Genomic DNA, 18,359 nt, shown 5'->3' on the forward strand with positions numbered 1-18,359 from the left:
AAGAAAGAAAGAAAGAAAGAAAGAAAGAAAGAAAGAAAGAAAGAAAGAAAGAAAGAAAGAAAGAAAGAAAGAAAGGAAGGAAGGAAGGAAGGAAGAAAGGAAGGAAGGAAGGAAGGAAGAAAGGAAGGAAGAAAGAAAGAAAGAGAGAAAGGAAGAGAGAAAGACAGACAGACAGTGAGGGCAGCGTGTGTCAAACTTGGAGGTGGAGAGAATCACTGCTCCTTTTGTCCCAGACTTTGGGGTTTGGAGTAGTATTTCCTGAACAAATACAAAGTTGGTCTACACATCTATAATTCAAGAGAGAAGTCTGGGTAGTAGGTTCATGTCTGGTGGCAACAGAACTTAGATGCGGTAATGTAAGGCCAGGGGAGCAGGTCTGGGGCAAGAGTGGGGTCAAGGCATGTCCAAACCCAAGAAGTCCTGAGATGGGCAGGAGTAGGATTGCCCACCAACCCACCCACCCCAGTCCTGGGTCTGAATATCCTGGCATAGGCAGACCTGTGCCCCAACCTTTGCCCTACCAGAGGAGGTCCCACATCCAGTAGCCAGGTTAAACTTCCTTTCTCTGTATAAGGAAACAGGACCTGGCACTCCTCCTTATGCAACTGAGGCACCCCAGCACCCTGGCATGGACCAATGGTACACTCACCCCATACTCCCTACTCACGCTCCAAAGATTTAAACAGCCTTTGTTCTCCCCAATTAAATGAGCTGCTCAATGAGGCTGCCTCCCACGAAGTCTGTTTTTTGTCACACTCTCCCTCACCCTCGGGACTGAGAGCGATGGATCAAGATCGATCGTGCCCTTAAGGGATGGGGAGCAGACTGGGACAGATGAGGCAATCTCTAGGGTAATGAGAAAAGGCCAAGGCCTGAGCCCAGACAGTAATGTCATGAGACTGCGGACAAGAAGGAGACAGCACAGGAGACCGAAATGGAATACAGTATACATAGGAGGTAAACTAAGAAACTGGGGACACCAAGAGAAGGCAGAGACGACCAGGCCCGACCAGTGCTACTAAAAGTCCAAACATTTCCCAAATGAATTTAGCAGCCTAGAGGTCATGATAGTGCGTAGTAATATTAACCTGGTGGCTCACTATAGTAAAAAGGAGCCTTACTACTTAACAAGTCCTTATAAAAACATCAGTCAGTGATCTACTCAGTTCAAACAATACACAACGAAATGAAATACCATGGGACAGACCCACAGAAACAGGAACTTCTTGACTGACACGCTCTGGCTTATCTGCCTTTACTGTAATTAAGCAAACATACAACGTCTGCTTACGGTTCTGAGAACCGAGGATGTAGAAAAGAGGACATAGGAGTGAAATCACTGTCCCTGATGCCAGGGAGCTCTGTGGGGAGATGGACAGGGTACAATCACTAGGGTCAGTGATATGACAACCTGGGGAAGGAAGTATGTTACCAAAACTGAGGAGTCGGGACTGTCACCTCTACGCGGACAATGCCCAAGTTTAATCTCAGAAAATCCTGCAGTGATTATTTGCAAAGGACTCATCCACACAAATCACAAAATGTGTCCATCAACATGTGAAAGTGTTCAAATAAACAGGATTTAAGAATAAATGCAAATAACAATGCCACATAGCCTCGGGAGGTAGAACTTCAAAAGTCTCTAAGGCACAGGAATGTAAGTGACAGAGCAGGTACAACTACCATCTGAGGCCCGAAATCCACCCTGGACACCTGTTGTGCTAAGAAGCACTACAGTACATCATGAAAAGCCACTGAGAGGCATCTCAGGGTGCTCTGCTCTCTCTCGGGCTCAGCGTCCTCAGGGGCCAATAGCAGCATCCTCAGTCAAGGTGCTCTGCGGGGCTGAAGCAGGCGTACCAGCAATACTCAACGCAGCTATCTCAGGCACCATCCTGAGCTAGCTATCCCAGTTAAGACAGGCTATGCCGTGACAACACAACACAGGAGACGTAAGGAATGAGAGAGAACTCTGAACTCTGCCTGCCTTACACTTGCATTCAAGGGGGCTCAAGTTCTCCACATATCCTGGGTAACAGAAAAGGAACATGGAAAAACAAGAAGGCAGGGCAGTCTTGGAACCTGCCTGAACGCTGAAAGTCCACAGCAGATTCAGGGAAAAGGTGGAGAGCCTTTCGAGACTTAACAGGGCCTTCATGTGAGCCCCACATTCATGACACTGAAGCAGAAAGAAGGCAAGGGAGACCAGCCTGGANAACACAACCGAATACTGCCCCGAAAAAGTAGGGAGGAAGCTTTAACTTTCCACATTCTAACCCAGGTGTCCTCACTGGTAAGGCAATCCTTACTATAAAACAAGAGATAGCNTGCCATTAATATTTATTCGTCCAACTCCGTCTGAGAATTTGTACTCATTTGAGATTTGGTCACCTATAAAACAGGACGAACTCTTTACCAGATGAGCTATCTCTGCAGCTGTTGTATAACAATTTCCTCCTAGATTGAAGTAGAAGCTTCGTAAGCAGGAAAGTAAACAACTCAAAATAGCTTCAGGAAGTCCCTGAAGCTGACTAGATTCGTTAGGCCCCTCCCTGCCAGAGTAAGCAACTCAGAGTACCTCACAGAAGAAGTACAGGTGAGCTACAAAGAAGACTCGGCGAACAGACCTGTTGCCTGGAAGGAGGAGAAACCAGCTGGCTACCTGTAAGAGGGTTAGAACAACTGAGGCACCTGGAAAGGACACTCCAACCTGTTGAGCTGCAGAAATGCTATATAGTGTGCTCCACACTTCCTAGCTTTTGTGTTGCCCCTGCTGGAATGGGTGCTGGCAGTGACACTGTCTTTGAGTCATTTCTGCTCCGGTAAGTAACTCCAATAAAGCTCAACTGCTTCCCAACTTGGATGTGATGGTATCCATACTGTGATCTGTCATCAGATCCCGATCTAGGATGAACAGGTGTGTGTACTGAGTCTCTGAAGGAGAAGTTCTATCACACAGCACTAGCCTCATGACCACTAACAAAGCAAAAATGAACTACCACACTGAGAAGAGTATTATAGTTAGTTCATCTAATAATCTTATTATAAATTAGTAAATTGGCTTATGAAAATATATACATATATATGTGTATATATGCATAACACACACATATATATATATGAAATATATATATATATGAAATATCAAGTGTCTTTGTTTAATATGCCACAAAGCCCACTATAAGACAACCTTCCCTCAGAACTTTTGAAATACACACTGTAACCCACCCAGAAACTTAGATCATCACTACAACTAAATGTGGGCTCTTAAGTGTTAAACTGGAATAATTACTACCATTATTTAACTTATCAGTTTGCACAAGTATTATAGCTTTCATTTCTCAAAAGTCTTGGTGATCATGGTGTTGGAAATTATCAAATTCACAAGTGATACAAGCAGTATTTGTAGTAACTTCTCAAGACTTGTATATGCTTAGGAAACAAATATCACAACACTCAATAAATTATGAATACAAAATCAAGTGCAACTGACTAGGATTCCAAATTTATCACAAACCAGGCCATTCATCTCCAAGTACATTTTTCTCCTAATCTCCAAAGATAATTGTTTTTAAAAAATCTAGTCTAGTTTCAAGAGATATGAGTGCAATATGCTTAACCGTTATCAGTGACATTTTGAGCCAGGAATATTTCATTAACTAACAGTGAATGATTAAACAAATATATCTATGTTCACCATCCCCAGGAAGGGAGGATTATTAGTAAGAGAGTACATAAATCTATAAAACAAACTAGAGGAATAAAAATTAACCATCACAAACTAACACATGCTTTTCTGGTTTGGTGGTGGTGTGATTTAGTTTGGTATGGTCTTTGAGACATGATCTCATGGTGTAACATAGGCTGCCCTCCACGTTGTGGGCAGTGTGACAGGTCCTCTGGTCTCCACCTGGGAAGTATGCCCATATCACCACAGCCAGCCAATACATAGATTTATCTGTTACTGGTATAAAGTAACATTGTTCTTTAAAATCCCTGGGATGTATCTTTCAGTAAACTCAATAACTGTCACTAAATTTCTGTCCATCTTTGGATGCTGTATACAGTGTGGTGGTTGAACTGAGAAATGTCCCTGTAAGTTCGTGCATTTAAACACTAAGTCCTAGTCATAGGAGCTATCTGGGAGGTTATGGAACTTATAGCTGGCAGAGTCCTCCATGTTACTGGGGGACAGGCTTTAAGGGTTCAAAACATCACCCTATTTCCTGCTTGCTCTCTGCTTCCTGTGTGGTGGTGATCACCAACTTCCTGCTTCTGCTGAGATGGCATGCCTTCTCCACCATTATAGACTCTATCCCTGTAGAATTGTAAGACAAGATACACCCTTTCCTCCTTAAACTGCTTTTGGACATGGTATTTTATCACAGCAAAAGAGAAGTAACTCATACATACAGACATGGACATTGTAAGTAATATTTCATTTTTGAAATGAAAAGAATTACTTCCAAGAGGTTGATGTATAAAGAATACAGCTTTGACTGGGTTACTCTGTGCAGGTATGGACATGTAATCAAAACTCTTTAGAACCTGAGACAGAAGGGTCGGTCATTCAAGAGCCCGTATGTTGGAGACCAGCATGGGCAACACAACAAAGCTCCAATTCAAAAGAAAAATGGAAATGGTTAGGTAAACTACACATAACAAATTGTCTTCTTTATAATTTGAGGTTTATCTATCAATCAGGTTATATATCAGCAAATGGGATAGGTACATGGAAAATATTTTTAAAGATGTATTTGATTTTTAATTATGTGTATGCACATGTATGAGGGAGGGATGGAGTATGTGCAGGCAGTTTTGCGTGCCCACAGAGTCCAGAAGAGTGCATCAGAGCCCTGAAGCAGGAGTTACAGGCAGCTGCGAGCCACCTGACCTGGGTGCTGGGAATCAGACTCTGATCCTATAAAAGAATATCACGCATTTTAAACACCCGAGCCATCTCTTAATCCTCTTTAATAATGTACTTCATAAACAAAAGAACTACAATATCTTTTTTAAAAACCCAATGCCATCATGTAACAGAGATCTGCTCCAAATTCTCTTTCCACCTCTCTTTTCATAAGTCTTGATCAAAATTCATAGAGATAAAAGATGAGCTTTGAAGACATTATACAAAATGAAAGAAGCCAGCCATTAACAGAAAAATACTATTTGATTCCACCATGGCACATAAGATGCCCATAACCATCGAAGGCAGAGGGATGGAGTGAGAAGATGGTTAGGAAGAGCATCATGAACTTCAGGGGCGAGGCCCCTCAACAGCATAAGTCAACTCAAGCCTCGTATTATATGTATTTTGACACAGTTTTTTAAATAAAATAAAATTTAAAAAATACTATTTTTTTTCTTTGGGGCTCTCTGTTGAAGCGCTTTCATTCCTTTTAATATATGAAATAAATAAGTTTTCAGAGTTTGCTTCAAAAACACATCATTTGAAGGCACGGGGAAAAACAAAGCCAAGTTAATTATATTGAGATATATTACGTCATTTCATCTATAACACAGATGCTTTGAAACACTGTGTTTCTGGCTGTGAGTTGATAATTGTGGGAGCCAGGTGATAGGTACATAGAAATTCATTATACGAGTCTCTCTAGTGTTATATGCTGGAATTTTTCATAAGACATTAAAAATAAAGATGGCTGTGCAAATAAATGAAGTATGAAACTCAGCAGGGCAGAAGGAGTGATGGGGGGACCATGGTGGGCTTTTAACTCAGATCACACTGACAGATAAAGCATGGAGACACTTTACAATCTACCTTAAATTATGGACTTGGATATAGATAGTAAAATGGAGAAGGATTTGAAAAAAAAAAAAAAAGCAATGTGTATTACTCAGAGACAAAGATGCCTATGAAAAATTAATTGTCAAGCAATTTAAATTTATACTCCGTTAAATTTAAGTGTTTTACTTAGTTATTTTTTGAAGGAAGAAGGTTTTTGTTCTGGTTGGTTGGTTGGTTGGTTTGTTTGCTTGTTTTTGCCGTCATTGTTGTACTGAGATACAGAATTGCTCTATAACCCTAGCTGTCCTGGATCACACTACATAGCCCAAGCTAACCTTGAACTCAGAGCAATTTATCTACCTTAACCTCCCAAATACTGACATAACACCATACCTAGCCATTATTTTTTTTTACATTATATAAATTATATATAAATTAAGGAACAACCTTTATAACAACTAGTTCCTAAGTTCCTAAGTTATTTCTGATGTATTATTATGCGTCTTTTGAAATACAATCAAGCAGGTTTAACTGAGGAATCAGTGATTAATGCAGGGGGAAAGCTCTCTAATTCTTTTTTAAGAATAACATACAGTTTAAGAATAACATACAGTAACATACAGTATGTTAGCACATGCCTGTAATCCCAGCATTTGGATATGGAGACAGAGGGCCAGGAGTCCAAGACCATCCTCAGTTACAAAGCAAGTTTAAGGCCATCTTGGATTACATGAAATTCAGCCCGAAAAGCACAATAAAGAATAACAGAAAATTAGCAAAGGTTAACCATATAAAGTCTAATCTCAAGAAAGTGGGAGAATTTCTTTGCAGTGTCTGAATGTCCTGTTTCCACACCACAGAGACAGAAAGAAACTTTCAAATGTGTGAGAATTACTTTAGCAATACGCTGTGAAAAACAGATTTACACATATTAATTTAAAGAAAGTTCAGGTCCCCAAAGCTCACATAAAAACTTGGGAGCAGCAGCTTAAGCCTGGGATCCTATTCCTGGGGAGGCAGCAACAGGAAGCTCCCAGGGGCTTGCTAGCCAAGCTGTGCATCCGAACTGAAGCAGACAACACAGGAAATAAACAGTGAGCAACCTTGACTTGCTGGGCTTAGGCTGCGCACCAGTGCTCTTGGTGGTGAGGACTCTCCATGTGTATCATGCACACACATACAACTCCAAACAATGTATCTACCCAACAGTATGTTAGCAACCTAGCACCCCATCTGCACCGACTTCCAAGCCTACCCCACTTCAAAGGATGCAAGAAGTTTCTGTTCCGCATAAGGCCCCTCAGTCATATAGCTTCTAGTCAATGATAGCTGACTAGAAACTAGTCAAACATTCCTATGATGACTCACACATACCTGGGTTGCCTGAAGCTCTTGAGGGCCCTCACTCCTGTTTCTTTCTTATCTATACTACCATGTTGCCTTAAATACATTTCTTGCTACTCTGGGAACTATGTCAGCCTTTATTACAAAAATAATGGGCCAAGAACCAGGAAACACCAGCCAGAACCTCACCAGCACTAATAAAGTGACTAAGGAGAGACTGGATCTCAAAAGTTCTGATAAGGAGTGACTAAGAAGCACACTGCCCATCAACCTCTGACCTACACAAACACACACACAAATATAGCACATGTGTGAACATACACAACAAACACAATTAACAAATGGAAAACTCTACAAGGACAGTTGAAATGAGCTTCTTTGTTGTTTTTGTTTTTACAGTGTGGGAGCCTTGTGCATGGTTGGCAGGTGTGATTTCCCTGAGCTACATCTCCAGCCTACTGTGATATTAAATTTCTAAATACATACTAAAGATTTCATGAATGCACAAAAATAGAGCTGAGATTCGTGGCACCTCTGTCCAGAGAATGCTAGGCCTTCTTCTATGATATTAGGCTTTACGGACTGCAATAAGATCACAGTAACCCCAAGTGAAGATGCCTGTAGACATGTTTTATGATTCACCATAATAAACATCACTAACCATGTGGTATAAGGAGAATAGCAATGGCTCATAGAGTGGCTTCTATTGGTTTTCTTAAAACATAAAAAGGACCCACTCTGAAAACAGCAAAGGCTAAGAGTGAACATTATAAACATTGCTGTGAAGTTCAAGTTAAATCAATAATCAAAAACTAGGTGGAAAGAGGTTTTAAAGTTTGTTAGCTTAATATTATTACTTCAAAACAATTTAAAAATCAGAGAGAAATGAATCCATAATTGAATCTGAGTATACAATGTCTAAACTTGGAACACTCCACGACCCCTAGTGCTCCCGTCCTCAGGGTACATACATGCAAGCACACGAATGCTGTCTGTCTATTCAGAGTAGAGCGATCTATTGCTCTCCAACCCTTGACCCTGGAAATTAACTGAGACTTAGAATCCTTTCATGATACTTTGTGTTTTAGCACTGACCAAAAAAAAAATTATTCATTTTTCAGAATGGCCTTTTCTCTGATTCTGGGCATTTAGAGAGAGATGTGAGCTGCAGAGTGGACAGTGAAACTGTACAAGTAGTAGTGGGGGAAACCACGGTGTTAAGCAGCTTCTATGTTATTCTGTGATAAAACAGAGTTCCAGCAGAATTCAAGGGGAAAAAATTACATGCAGGAGATAGGACCTAGTCAAAGATATTTTGTAAAGGGTTAGCTATGGCTAAGTAGGACAGATAAGTTATGAGGGAGCCATAGCTCAGCAGGCTGAGCCCATGTAGAGGCAGCATAGAGTCCCTCTCAGAGCTCAGGTCAGCCACATACACTGAGGCAGGGCTGGCTGAGAAACCAGTCAAGTCACACAGACACCTGACCCTAGAACTCCTGTGCTGCCCACCCACAGACCACCCAGGACGCCTCACTAAAGTTTGGTTTGATCTTCACCGTGTTTAAGATCATGATTTCTAACCAGTTACCAACACTTAACAACTCAGAAACTAAATCAGGAGTTTTTACTTTTCTCAAAATATTAAGATCTGAACGTTCAGACAGCCTGGACAGCCACTTACCATCGGCCCCATTTTTCACACTGCTTAATCCCTGAAGGTTTATCCTGCGTACCTTACCACCCAGGTCTCCACAGACACAGACATTTGCTTTTACAGTCACTACCTTCAGGCTACATGGATCTTCTCTGGTGTTGGTGTTTCGTTTTGCTATCTCAGGGCTTATCCCACTTGGGGTAAAGGCCCTTAATTAAAGGTACAACGCTCACTCTAAAGGGTAAGGACCTTTCTTAACTCAGCAGCCAGGACAGTAAACATGAAATCAGACTTAACTATGCTATTTCAGAGACTGGCCAGCAACAAAGTCGAATCTTAAAAACTAATCCTTCAGACCATAGTTTACAATTACAGTGAAGAACTTCTGGCACAAATGTCTCCCCTCCTGAAGGCTCCCCCGAACTCTAGAACGACCTCATTTCACACCCAATGGCATACAGACCCCAGGCCTTCTCTATTAGATCTCTGAAACATTAACAGTGTTACCTTGCTTCCAGCTAACATACAGAAGGGGGCGGGCAGAGATAGATACAGTGGAACCTGCCTGTGATCCCAGCACTTGGGAGGCAGAGTTTAAGGGATCAGAAGTTCAAGACCACCGGGCAGTAGTGGCGCACGCCCTTAATCCCAGTACTCGGGAGGCAGAGGCAGGTGGATTTCTGAGTTCGAGGCCAGCCTGGTCTACAGAGTGAGTTCCAGGACAGCCAGGGCTACACAGAAAAACCCTTAACAAAAAAAGAAGTTCAAGGCCAGCCTCAGTTACATGATGAATTGAAAGCCAAACCAGAGCTATATAAGTCTCTGTCTTAAAAACATAACAAAATAAAAAGGGCAAAGGGCAAAGAGAAACTTCCCACATGGTTCCCAGGAGGTTATAAGCCAAAGAGGGACATGAGGGGCTTTTTCACTACCTTACCGGAAAACCTGGATCTTAAATTATGTTTTTCATTATTGAAATATTCTTGAAAGTTCTAGCTCTTTGAAAGCACCATGAAATTTAGTATATTTTAGTCTTTAAACATGAGTTTCAGCTATCCAATGTACAGAGTGTGAAAACTGTTAGAAATGTGTTTTAAAAATAATCATAATTTTGAAATTTCTGAGAATTTCCAGGAACGCTGATCCATTTTCCTGATTCTCAAAAAGTAGCATAAAGGATATCTGAGAACACCGCTTTTTCTTACTGTGTGATATAATTCTAAAATTTATTGCTGCCAAATAAAAAGTAGCTTTACAAGAGTCAGAAACCTATACATGAGCTTCAGTTCCTAACACCAAGAGAGGTAGAAAAGGAAGAAGGAAGGGAGGGAAGGAGGAAGAATGGGAGGGAGGGAGGGAGGGAGGGAGGGAGGGAGGGAGGGACTTAGACTCATTGACTATCAGAATAATTAAATTAAATTAAGCTAAAGACAGAGAGCTGTTAGGAGTATTGCTTAACATGTTCCTTCTCAATTGTGAAACAACACAGGAATATCACAAAGGATGCAGTATGAACACAGCAAAGTTACTGGTGTAAGATTGACATGCAGAGATAGTGATTCCTTAATATAACTCAGAGAACATATAATGTGAATGAAAATTCAAACACAATAGTAATAAAAACTATAAAACTACCCAAGAGTAAATTTAATAAAAGGTACAAACGAAGTCAGCTGTCCACACAGGGCCTGAGGAAAGGCCCCTAGGGGTTAAAAATCTCTGGTTATCACTGTGACTCATCCTGTTATCCCAGTTCAGGGGAAGCAGGCTGCACCACCAAGCAAGACCATGTCTCAAAGTAATACAGTGTTGAGTCACTAAGGAAACAGTAGATCTGAGAACACCCACAAGCACCCAGGAGCCACCAGTCAGAGCTTGATTTAGGGAAATAACCCCAAGGAGACCTTGGCTTCAGCCCAGTGACATTCTGAGCTGGCCCAGGACCTGCATCTCCCAACTCAGTCCTACATGGTGAGAACCAGGGACAAACGTTCAGGTTTCTCAGATGCACACAGGAACCAGGAAGCACGGAAGCAAGAGCCTGAGCCGGTCACGAATCAACTGAAAGGTCAGACGGGAAATTCTGTTCTCGAAAAAGACTTCAGGCAACTCTCAGAAAGCTGTTAGCAGAGAACACTACCAATTGTGTATATGGGAATACTTGAGTATATCAGGCTGAACACTACCAATTGTGTATATGGGAATACTTGAGTATATCAGGCTGAACACTACCAATTGTGTATATGGGAATACTTGAGTATATCAGGCTGAACACTACCAATTGTGTATATGGGAATACTTGAGTATATCAGGCTGAACACTACCAATTGTGTATATGGGAATACTTGAGTATATCAGGCTTTTTTACATTATTTTAGAATAGAATCAAAAGACTAAACATTCTGTACGATATTTGTTATTAAGAAGTTCTCAAATATCACAGTCCTTAATCCTGGAGACTCTTTGAGTGCTGGGCTTTGACATGATTTCAGGATTACCATTACCATTACTCTCTCTAGAACAGCGGCTCTCAACCTTCCTAACTCTGGGACCCTTAAGGGCTAACAAGCAGCTGAAAGAGTCAGATGCAGATACTTACACCCAACCAATGAACTCAGGACCCCTGTGGTTGAATTAGGGAAAAGATGGAAGAAGCTGAGGAGGAGGGCAACACCATAGGAAGTCCAGCAGTCTCAACTAACCGGGACCCCCAAGGTCTCTTAGACACTGAGTCATCAACCAGGCAGCATACACCAGCTGATAAAAAGCCCCTGACACACATACAGCAGAGGACTGCTGGGTCTGGCCCCAGTGAGAAAAGATGCACCTAACCCTCAAGAGACTTAAAGCCCCAGGTAGTGGGGAGGTCTGGTGGTGTGGGGGTGGGGGGAGACATCCTCTTGGAGACAGGGTTGGATGTATGGGATGAGGAACAGTCAGAGGGCGGACCAGAGGGGGATAATGACTGGAATGTAAAAAAAGATTAAAGAATAAATAAAGAACTGATTCAATATGCAAAAAAAGAAAAAAAGTTCCTCCTGTTGTGTTGACCCCAACCATAAAATTATTCTGTTGCTACTTCATAGCTGTAATTTTGCTACTATTGTGAATTATAATGTAAATATTTAATACATGACCTCCAAAGGGGTCTCAACTCACAGGTTGAGAACCATGGCTCTAGACAAAAATAGTGTCCTAAGAATTCTAGTATAGCCAGGTGTGATGACACAAGCCTGTAATTCCAGGACTTGGGACGTAGTGGCAGGAGAGAGACTATTCAATGTCATCTTTGATAACGTATAAAGTTCAAGGTCAGAGCCTATCTCAAAACTGAAACCAAAGAGAAAGGGAGAGCGATCATTTACAATGTAAACAACTAGTTTGAAGCTCCAGGGAAACATTTATTTACATAGCAATAATTAATATTGTAAGGGACCTTATCTATTAACTCAGAAAGGTCACAGAAGGACTTTTCTAGATAATACTTTATTAGCCAAATAATTATGAATACATATGGTTGGAATAATAAAATGGACATCTGTTTTAATGAATGCTTTAAATTCTTGCCTTTTGTTAAATCAACCCCACTTTATTCCTTACTATCCATTATCGATATCTTTATAAAACAAAAATAAATAACCCTTGACTAAAAAGGGAAATAGGAGTCCCTGTTGTAGCCAGGTGTCATTACCAACACCTGTCACCTGTCAACCGGGAGAAAGAGAGGAAGGGCTACTGTGAGTTTGAAGATGGCCTGGGATACGTCGAAAATACCAGGCTAGCTATGCTGTGCAGTTAGACCCCATCAACACACATGAACCAAAACATGCATCTTCTGGTCTCACCTTGGCTGTTCTCCATTCCCAGCCATCGCCAATCTGTTGTGAATGTCTGATGAATTCTGCACAATAATGTTGGAAGCTCTTTTCTCCAAAGAACTCATCCTCCATGTTAATGAGAACTGCAATAAAATAAATAAATAAACAAACAGTATTAGCATTAGCTTAAGTTACCCAGAGTTGGGCAAAACAATGGAAACTACCCTCAAGGTCATCTGTGAGAGAGTCCCTCTCCCCACAGTCTCACCCTGACCCCATTCGGTTTTAGGGAACATTAAACCTGAAAAGCCTATACTTTAAACAAGAGTATTCATCTATGGAGTTCTCTTTGACTGGTATTTAGTTGTTTGAGAGGGATTCTTGTCTGGTTTTCTTTTTGAATTTCTGGGCACTGACCCCAGGACCTCACCCATGCTCAACATGCACCCTACAAATCAACAGATCATCTGACCAAACACTCTGGGCTGTTGTTTGCTTTTATAATGAGAAAGGTGGTGTTGGACATAGTATAATCCTCACTATTAATTTTATCTAATCCTGAGATAATGCTCTCAAACATGCTCCTCGAAACCTTCCTGCTTCCTACCTCAGCACTTACGCTGCCATGTTACAGTGATTCATGGAAGCCAGCTGCCCTTCACACTTTATTAGAAGGGTCAACTCTCCAACAAATGCTGTTGCAAAGCTTGAAATTGCTTTCCAAGGTATAAAGTTAATTAATTACTACTAGATCGAACTCACAAATGTGACAAACCAAGAAATACTCGTATATTTGTTGTAGAAAGCTGTTCAAAACATAAAGTATTATTTCCAGAAATATTTTAGCACATAAGAAAACTGCCAGATCATGTAGTTGAGGCCTCTCAATGAAAGACGAAATGCTCTGTCGTCTCATTAGCTGTGAGCACCAAAAACACTACTTAGCCTATCAACTACTACAGCGTGAGACACTTCACATGGCCACGCAATCCTCTCACAACCCAAAGGTGTGTTATCTCCATTCCTTAGATGAAAACTCAAAAAGAATCTGCTCACAGATACAAATAAAAAAGGATTCAGAGCTATGACCTGTCTATTATACAAGCTGTTTCCCAACCCACTAAGCAGACTTCTTCAAATTTAGCCAAACCTACATAAGCATGTGTCTATGCACCCAGTTGAATGTATATTAAATAGGCACCGGGCATAGAGAAAAGTTAGATGTGAAAAAGCAGGCACTTTGCCTTGTAAGAACTCATGCTCTAAGAAAGGAAGATAACAACAAAGCAGTATCAGTGGAGAGTCCTCACCAGCCTTTATTCACCGAGCTCTGGATTAACCAGCACATTCAACGTTGCTTCAGCACACTGTCTCTGCAACATGGCAACCATAAAGCATTCTGCTCCTGAGAGACGAGGGCATGCTCACCAACTATATTCATATATCATAAATACAGAGTTTAATTAAACAAACCAATAAAATACAGAAGACAACTGTAATTTCCGTGATTGCATATCTTGTAAATGCCTCAATAAGGGCCAGATAAATGTGTGCCTCTCGAAGAAAAGCCCACTGTTCCCAAGCAAGATGACTGCAGTGTACCTGAAGGCACGGACATGGAGGGGAAACATACAAACCCATGACTCTGTATTCAACCAGCTACATAAGGGACCTGAGAGCTTCCTTTTAATCAAAACCAGAAATTTAGAAGGTGTGTCCTAGGTTCAGTTTAACCAAGAATAAACTATGATCTGTGTGTAACAGTGTGCCTGTAATTCTAGCTCCTGAGATGGAGGCAAGGAAGGTAAGGAGTTCAAGGTCACTCTCCGAGTCACACAGAGGTCAAAGGCAGACTGGGCTCCATGAGATTCTATCTTTACAAACAAGGTGAAAGGCATGAACAATAAACTTCAATCAAGTAGCTACACTCAAAGAAAATGAATGCTTTAGCCATACTTTCAATTTAAGAATACATTTTTACATTATAATTAAGTTTTTGTAGCATACACTTTTTATTTCTTTTTTCACAAAGCAATTTTCCTATATAGCCCAGGTTGGTCTGAAACTCAATCTATAGACAAGGCTGGCCTGAAGCTCATGGCTATGATTAAAGTCACATACTACCATGCTTGTCTCTTAACAGGGAAATACACTCTGGGTTTTCTCGTTATTTGGGTTTGAAATTGAGTTTCACTATGTAACCCTGGCTAGCCTGAAACTCACTATGCAGATCAAGCTAGACTCAAACTTGCAGTAATCTGTTCCTCTTGCCTCTGCCTTCTCAATGCAAGGATAACAGGCAAATACACACCACGCCCAAATCTGGCCATATTCTTAATATGGCTTCTGGGTGCACATGAAACTTCACACACTAAATTTTATCCATATTTCTCCTGGGAATCATTCATAATTCCCCGCAAGTCTTTCTAAGATCCTATCAAAACATGAAGAACATCTGTGCACAGTAACAGGAACAAGGATGAAATAAACCTGCAGAACACCAACTTTTAAGGTATCTACAGAGGAAGAAGAACCAACAATGATCAAGAGATTCAGGAAACAGCATGCGGAGAGCCTAGTAATGTCAGAGTAACAGAGCTGAGGACACAGCTTTCCAGGAAGCACGGCAAAACCAGTACCTACCAATGACAAGAATGACTCACCTATGAATGAATCACCTATGGGACGTATGAAGCAGTCACTGTCACTGCATATGTGACAGGCGTGACAATGAACTGCAGCCAGAGTGCAGCCAAGTCATGTTGGACTACAGAGAAAACTAAAAGTGAGGAAAGTCTGCAGGCCACATCTTCAAAGTGGTGAGTGGGACACAAATCAGTAATTATGGAGGCCCACAGGCCTCAGGGAGGGCACACTCAAACTGAGCATAGGAGGCTGGTTAGAGAGACCCCAACCCTATAGAGAACACAAAGGGGAAACAATACACTGACCTCGTGGAACCTCCTTGCCAGCACCAATGATGATTAAACACCAAATGTGTTTCCCTTGAGGCTAGAGGAGTCATTTAAGGAAAAATGCATGACTTAGGGAGTGTTAGGGGTCTCCGGGTTAAGGAAGAGAAGGTCACAAGATGCTCAGATGCTCAAGGGGTGAAGGCCACGATAAGGGAAAGCCCCAGAGAAAGTACTGAGATTGGAGTCCTGCTGAGGGACACAAGACAGCACTCAATGAGAAGCAGCTGGGTCGAGAGTGACACCCTGTATGGCCCTGGGTTTACAGTGCATCCCTGTGATCTGTGACTTGCTTCAGAGTGCCCAGCTCCAGGAGAACGGAAAGAGCAGAGAGAGGATTTGTGATGTAAAGTTGCAGGTTGGCTGAGCTGGTCAGTGGCAGGAGAAAGGCTGGTGGCCACAGGTCAGAAGTTCAGGTTAGGCAGGAAAGAAAAACAGGCCAAGAGAAGATGGAAAAATCAGTAAAGATGTAGAGATGTCAAAGAATGCAGGACAGCAAAAAGGTGTAAGAACCGCAGGGAATGGGGGAAAGTTTATGACAGTCATAGTTGATGTCTCAGTGTGAACAAGGGATCAGTACACCCAGATGACTACAGGCAAACATGATTGGCGCTCAGGAAGTTCCAAACACTGAAACACTTGGATTCGCTCCCCAGACGATATTACAAGCACCCAACGTCACAGGACAGAGACACCAGGTGCTATGGCTCACAAATTGTATTGTAGAATCCTCAAAGGGACAGGAATTCCATATCATGTTAAAGAGGCAGTGACCTAAAACCAGCGTCACAGAAGTGAGGACATCAACAATCTCTATACCCGGAGTTTTGTGGAGTGAGGAAAAGTGAAAGACTTTTTCCACTGCAAGACTTGAGGACTGTTTTAAAACTACTCAGTGGTTGCACTTATTGTGACCATGTTACTTACTATCATATAAGATTTACATGTGCCGGGCAGTGGTGGCACACGCCTTTAAGCCCAATATTTGGGAGGCAGAGGCAGGCAGATTTCTGAGTTCGAGGCCAGCCTGGTCTACAGAGTGAGTTCCAGGACAGCGGGGACTACACAGAGAAACCCTGTCTCGAAAATTTAAAAAAAAAAAAAATTATATGTGAAAACTGCTCCACACCACCTCAGCTCCCCAAGCCAGCTTGGAGCTTGTACTGCAGTAAGGACACTTAACTCAAGGTTGTCATCTCTTTTGATCTCAAAATACCTTTTCTTGCGAATACAGAATGAGGTAAAGCTCCAAAGCGCTGGGCATTTCAGAATTGTCTTTCCTGTGAGGGTGACCTCCTGAGACCAGTGCAGATCAACCCAGAAGGCAAGGAAGCAGGAAAGGGGGTGAGGAAATGAAGCTACAAGCACTTCCACTGTGGCAGGGATCAGACATTCCTGGATGTATGTGCCATACTAGACTACAGAGAGAATCATGATAAATGGTGACAAAATTCACCCAATGGAGAAAACATCCAAAAGGAAAAATTAGAGCAAATCAAACAAAAAGGAAAATGGAGACCAAATATGCAAACATGGGTTTCAGGGTTTTGGTTGGTTGGTTTGGTTTGGTTTGGTTTTTGAGACAAGGCCTTGATATATATCCCTGGCTAGCTTGGTATTTACTATACAGCCCACACTGGCATCAAGTTCTTGGTCCTCCTTTCTGGATGTCCTGAATGCTGGGTTTGCCAACATAGACCACCATGCCCATCTCCTGAACTCCTGTGAGCACATGAGGAGGTGTGAGAGGAAGCAGGAACTGTGCTGAGGGCTGTGGGGCCTGGAGTTAAAGCTCTGACGGAATCTGTAGTTTGGCTGTCAGCAGAGCGGTGGTCTGGTCTTGACTGGATGAGAGTTGTGCAGGGTGAACACTGGAGTAGAACAAAGAGGCTGGAGGGATTCAAATGCAGGCAAGGGGCGATCTGAGCATGACGATTCCACACAACTATCCTGCAGAGTATTTCAGCAGCGATCCCTGGAGGAAGGACAGGCTTGGGAGAGAGGTAAGGTCGGTTTAGCACAAGTTTGACTGAAGAGTTTGTTGATCCACAGATGACCAGTCGAGGAAGCATTCTGAGAAGAGCAAGATCCTTGAAGGAAGAAGATAATGATCCTGCATCCAAATCATATGATGGCAAGAGTCTGTCTCAACACTTAGAGAAAAAGATGAAGAACTAGGAGTGAAACGGGGCTGTGCGAATGATGGACAATCCTGGTAACACCAAGAAATAACAAGTCACCACAAACAGAATTCAATTCATCAAGAATATACACTGTCATGCCCAGTGGTGGACATTTTAATCCCAGCACTCAGGAAACAGAAGCAGGCTTATCTCTGTCAGTTCCAGGCCATCCAGAGCTACATAGTGTAACCTACCCTCAAGAAATAAATAAAAATAAATTTAAAAAATAAAAAACACATCAAGATGAATTATATACTTAAGAGTTTTAAAATCCTGAGCCAGGCATGGTGGCGCACACCTTTAATCCCAGCACTTGGGAGGCAGAGGCAGTCGGATTTCTGAGTTCCAGGCCAGCCTGGTCTACAAAGTGAGTTCCAGGACAGCCAGAGCTACACACAGAAACCCTGTCTCGAAAAACCAAAAGAAAAAAAATAATAAAAATAAAAATAATAAAATGCTAGTAGAAATATTTCATTCAATAATCATGCATTATAATCAATATCAGTGTGCTACCAGCAAGATGACTGAATACTAAGACACTAATTAATATTGGGTTGTATACTTTAAACTTATCTAAGGACTGAGCTTTGCTGAAGAACATTATATACTATAACGCAAACACAACCTGATTAGCAAATT

At 41.8% G+C, this 18,359-nt stretch overlaps 1 protein-coding gene across 1 annotated transcript in view; it reads right to left on the reverse strand.

Annotated features, from left to right (window-relative positions):
• Positions 1–18,359, reverse strand: part of Atg10 (autophagy related 10) — a 285,450-nt gene that overhangs the window by 257,269 nt on the left and 9,822 nt on the right. Inside the window, exon 2 of the mRNA XM_021180551.2 lies at positions 12,593–12,708. Coding sequence (XP_021036210.1) covers positions 12,593–12,697 — 105 coding nt within the window. The 5' untranslated portion in view covers positions 12,698–12,708. The remainder of the gene's footprint in view (positions 1–12,592; positions 12,709–18,359) is intronic.

This window comes from Mus caroli, chromosome 13, assembly GCF_900094665.2.
Source record: "Mus caroli chromosome 13, CAROLI_EIJ_v1.1, whole genome shotgun sequence".
In the NCBI taxonomy this organism is placed as follows: domain Eukaryota; kingdom Metazoa; phylum Chordata; class Mammalia; order Rodentia; family Muridae; genus Mus; species Mus caroli.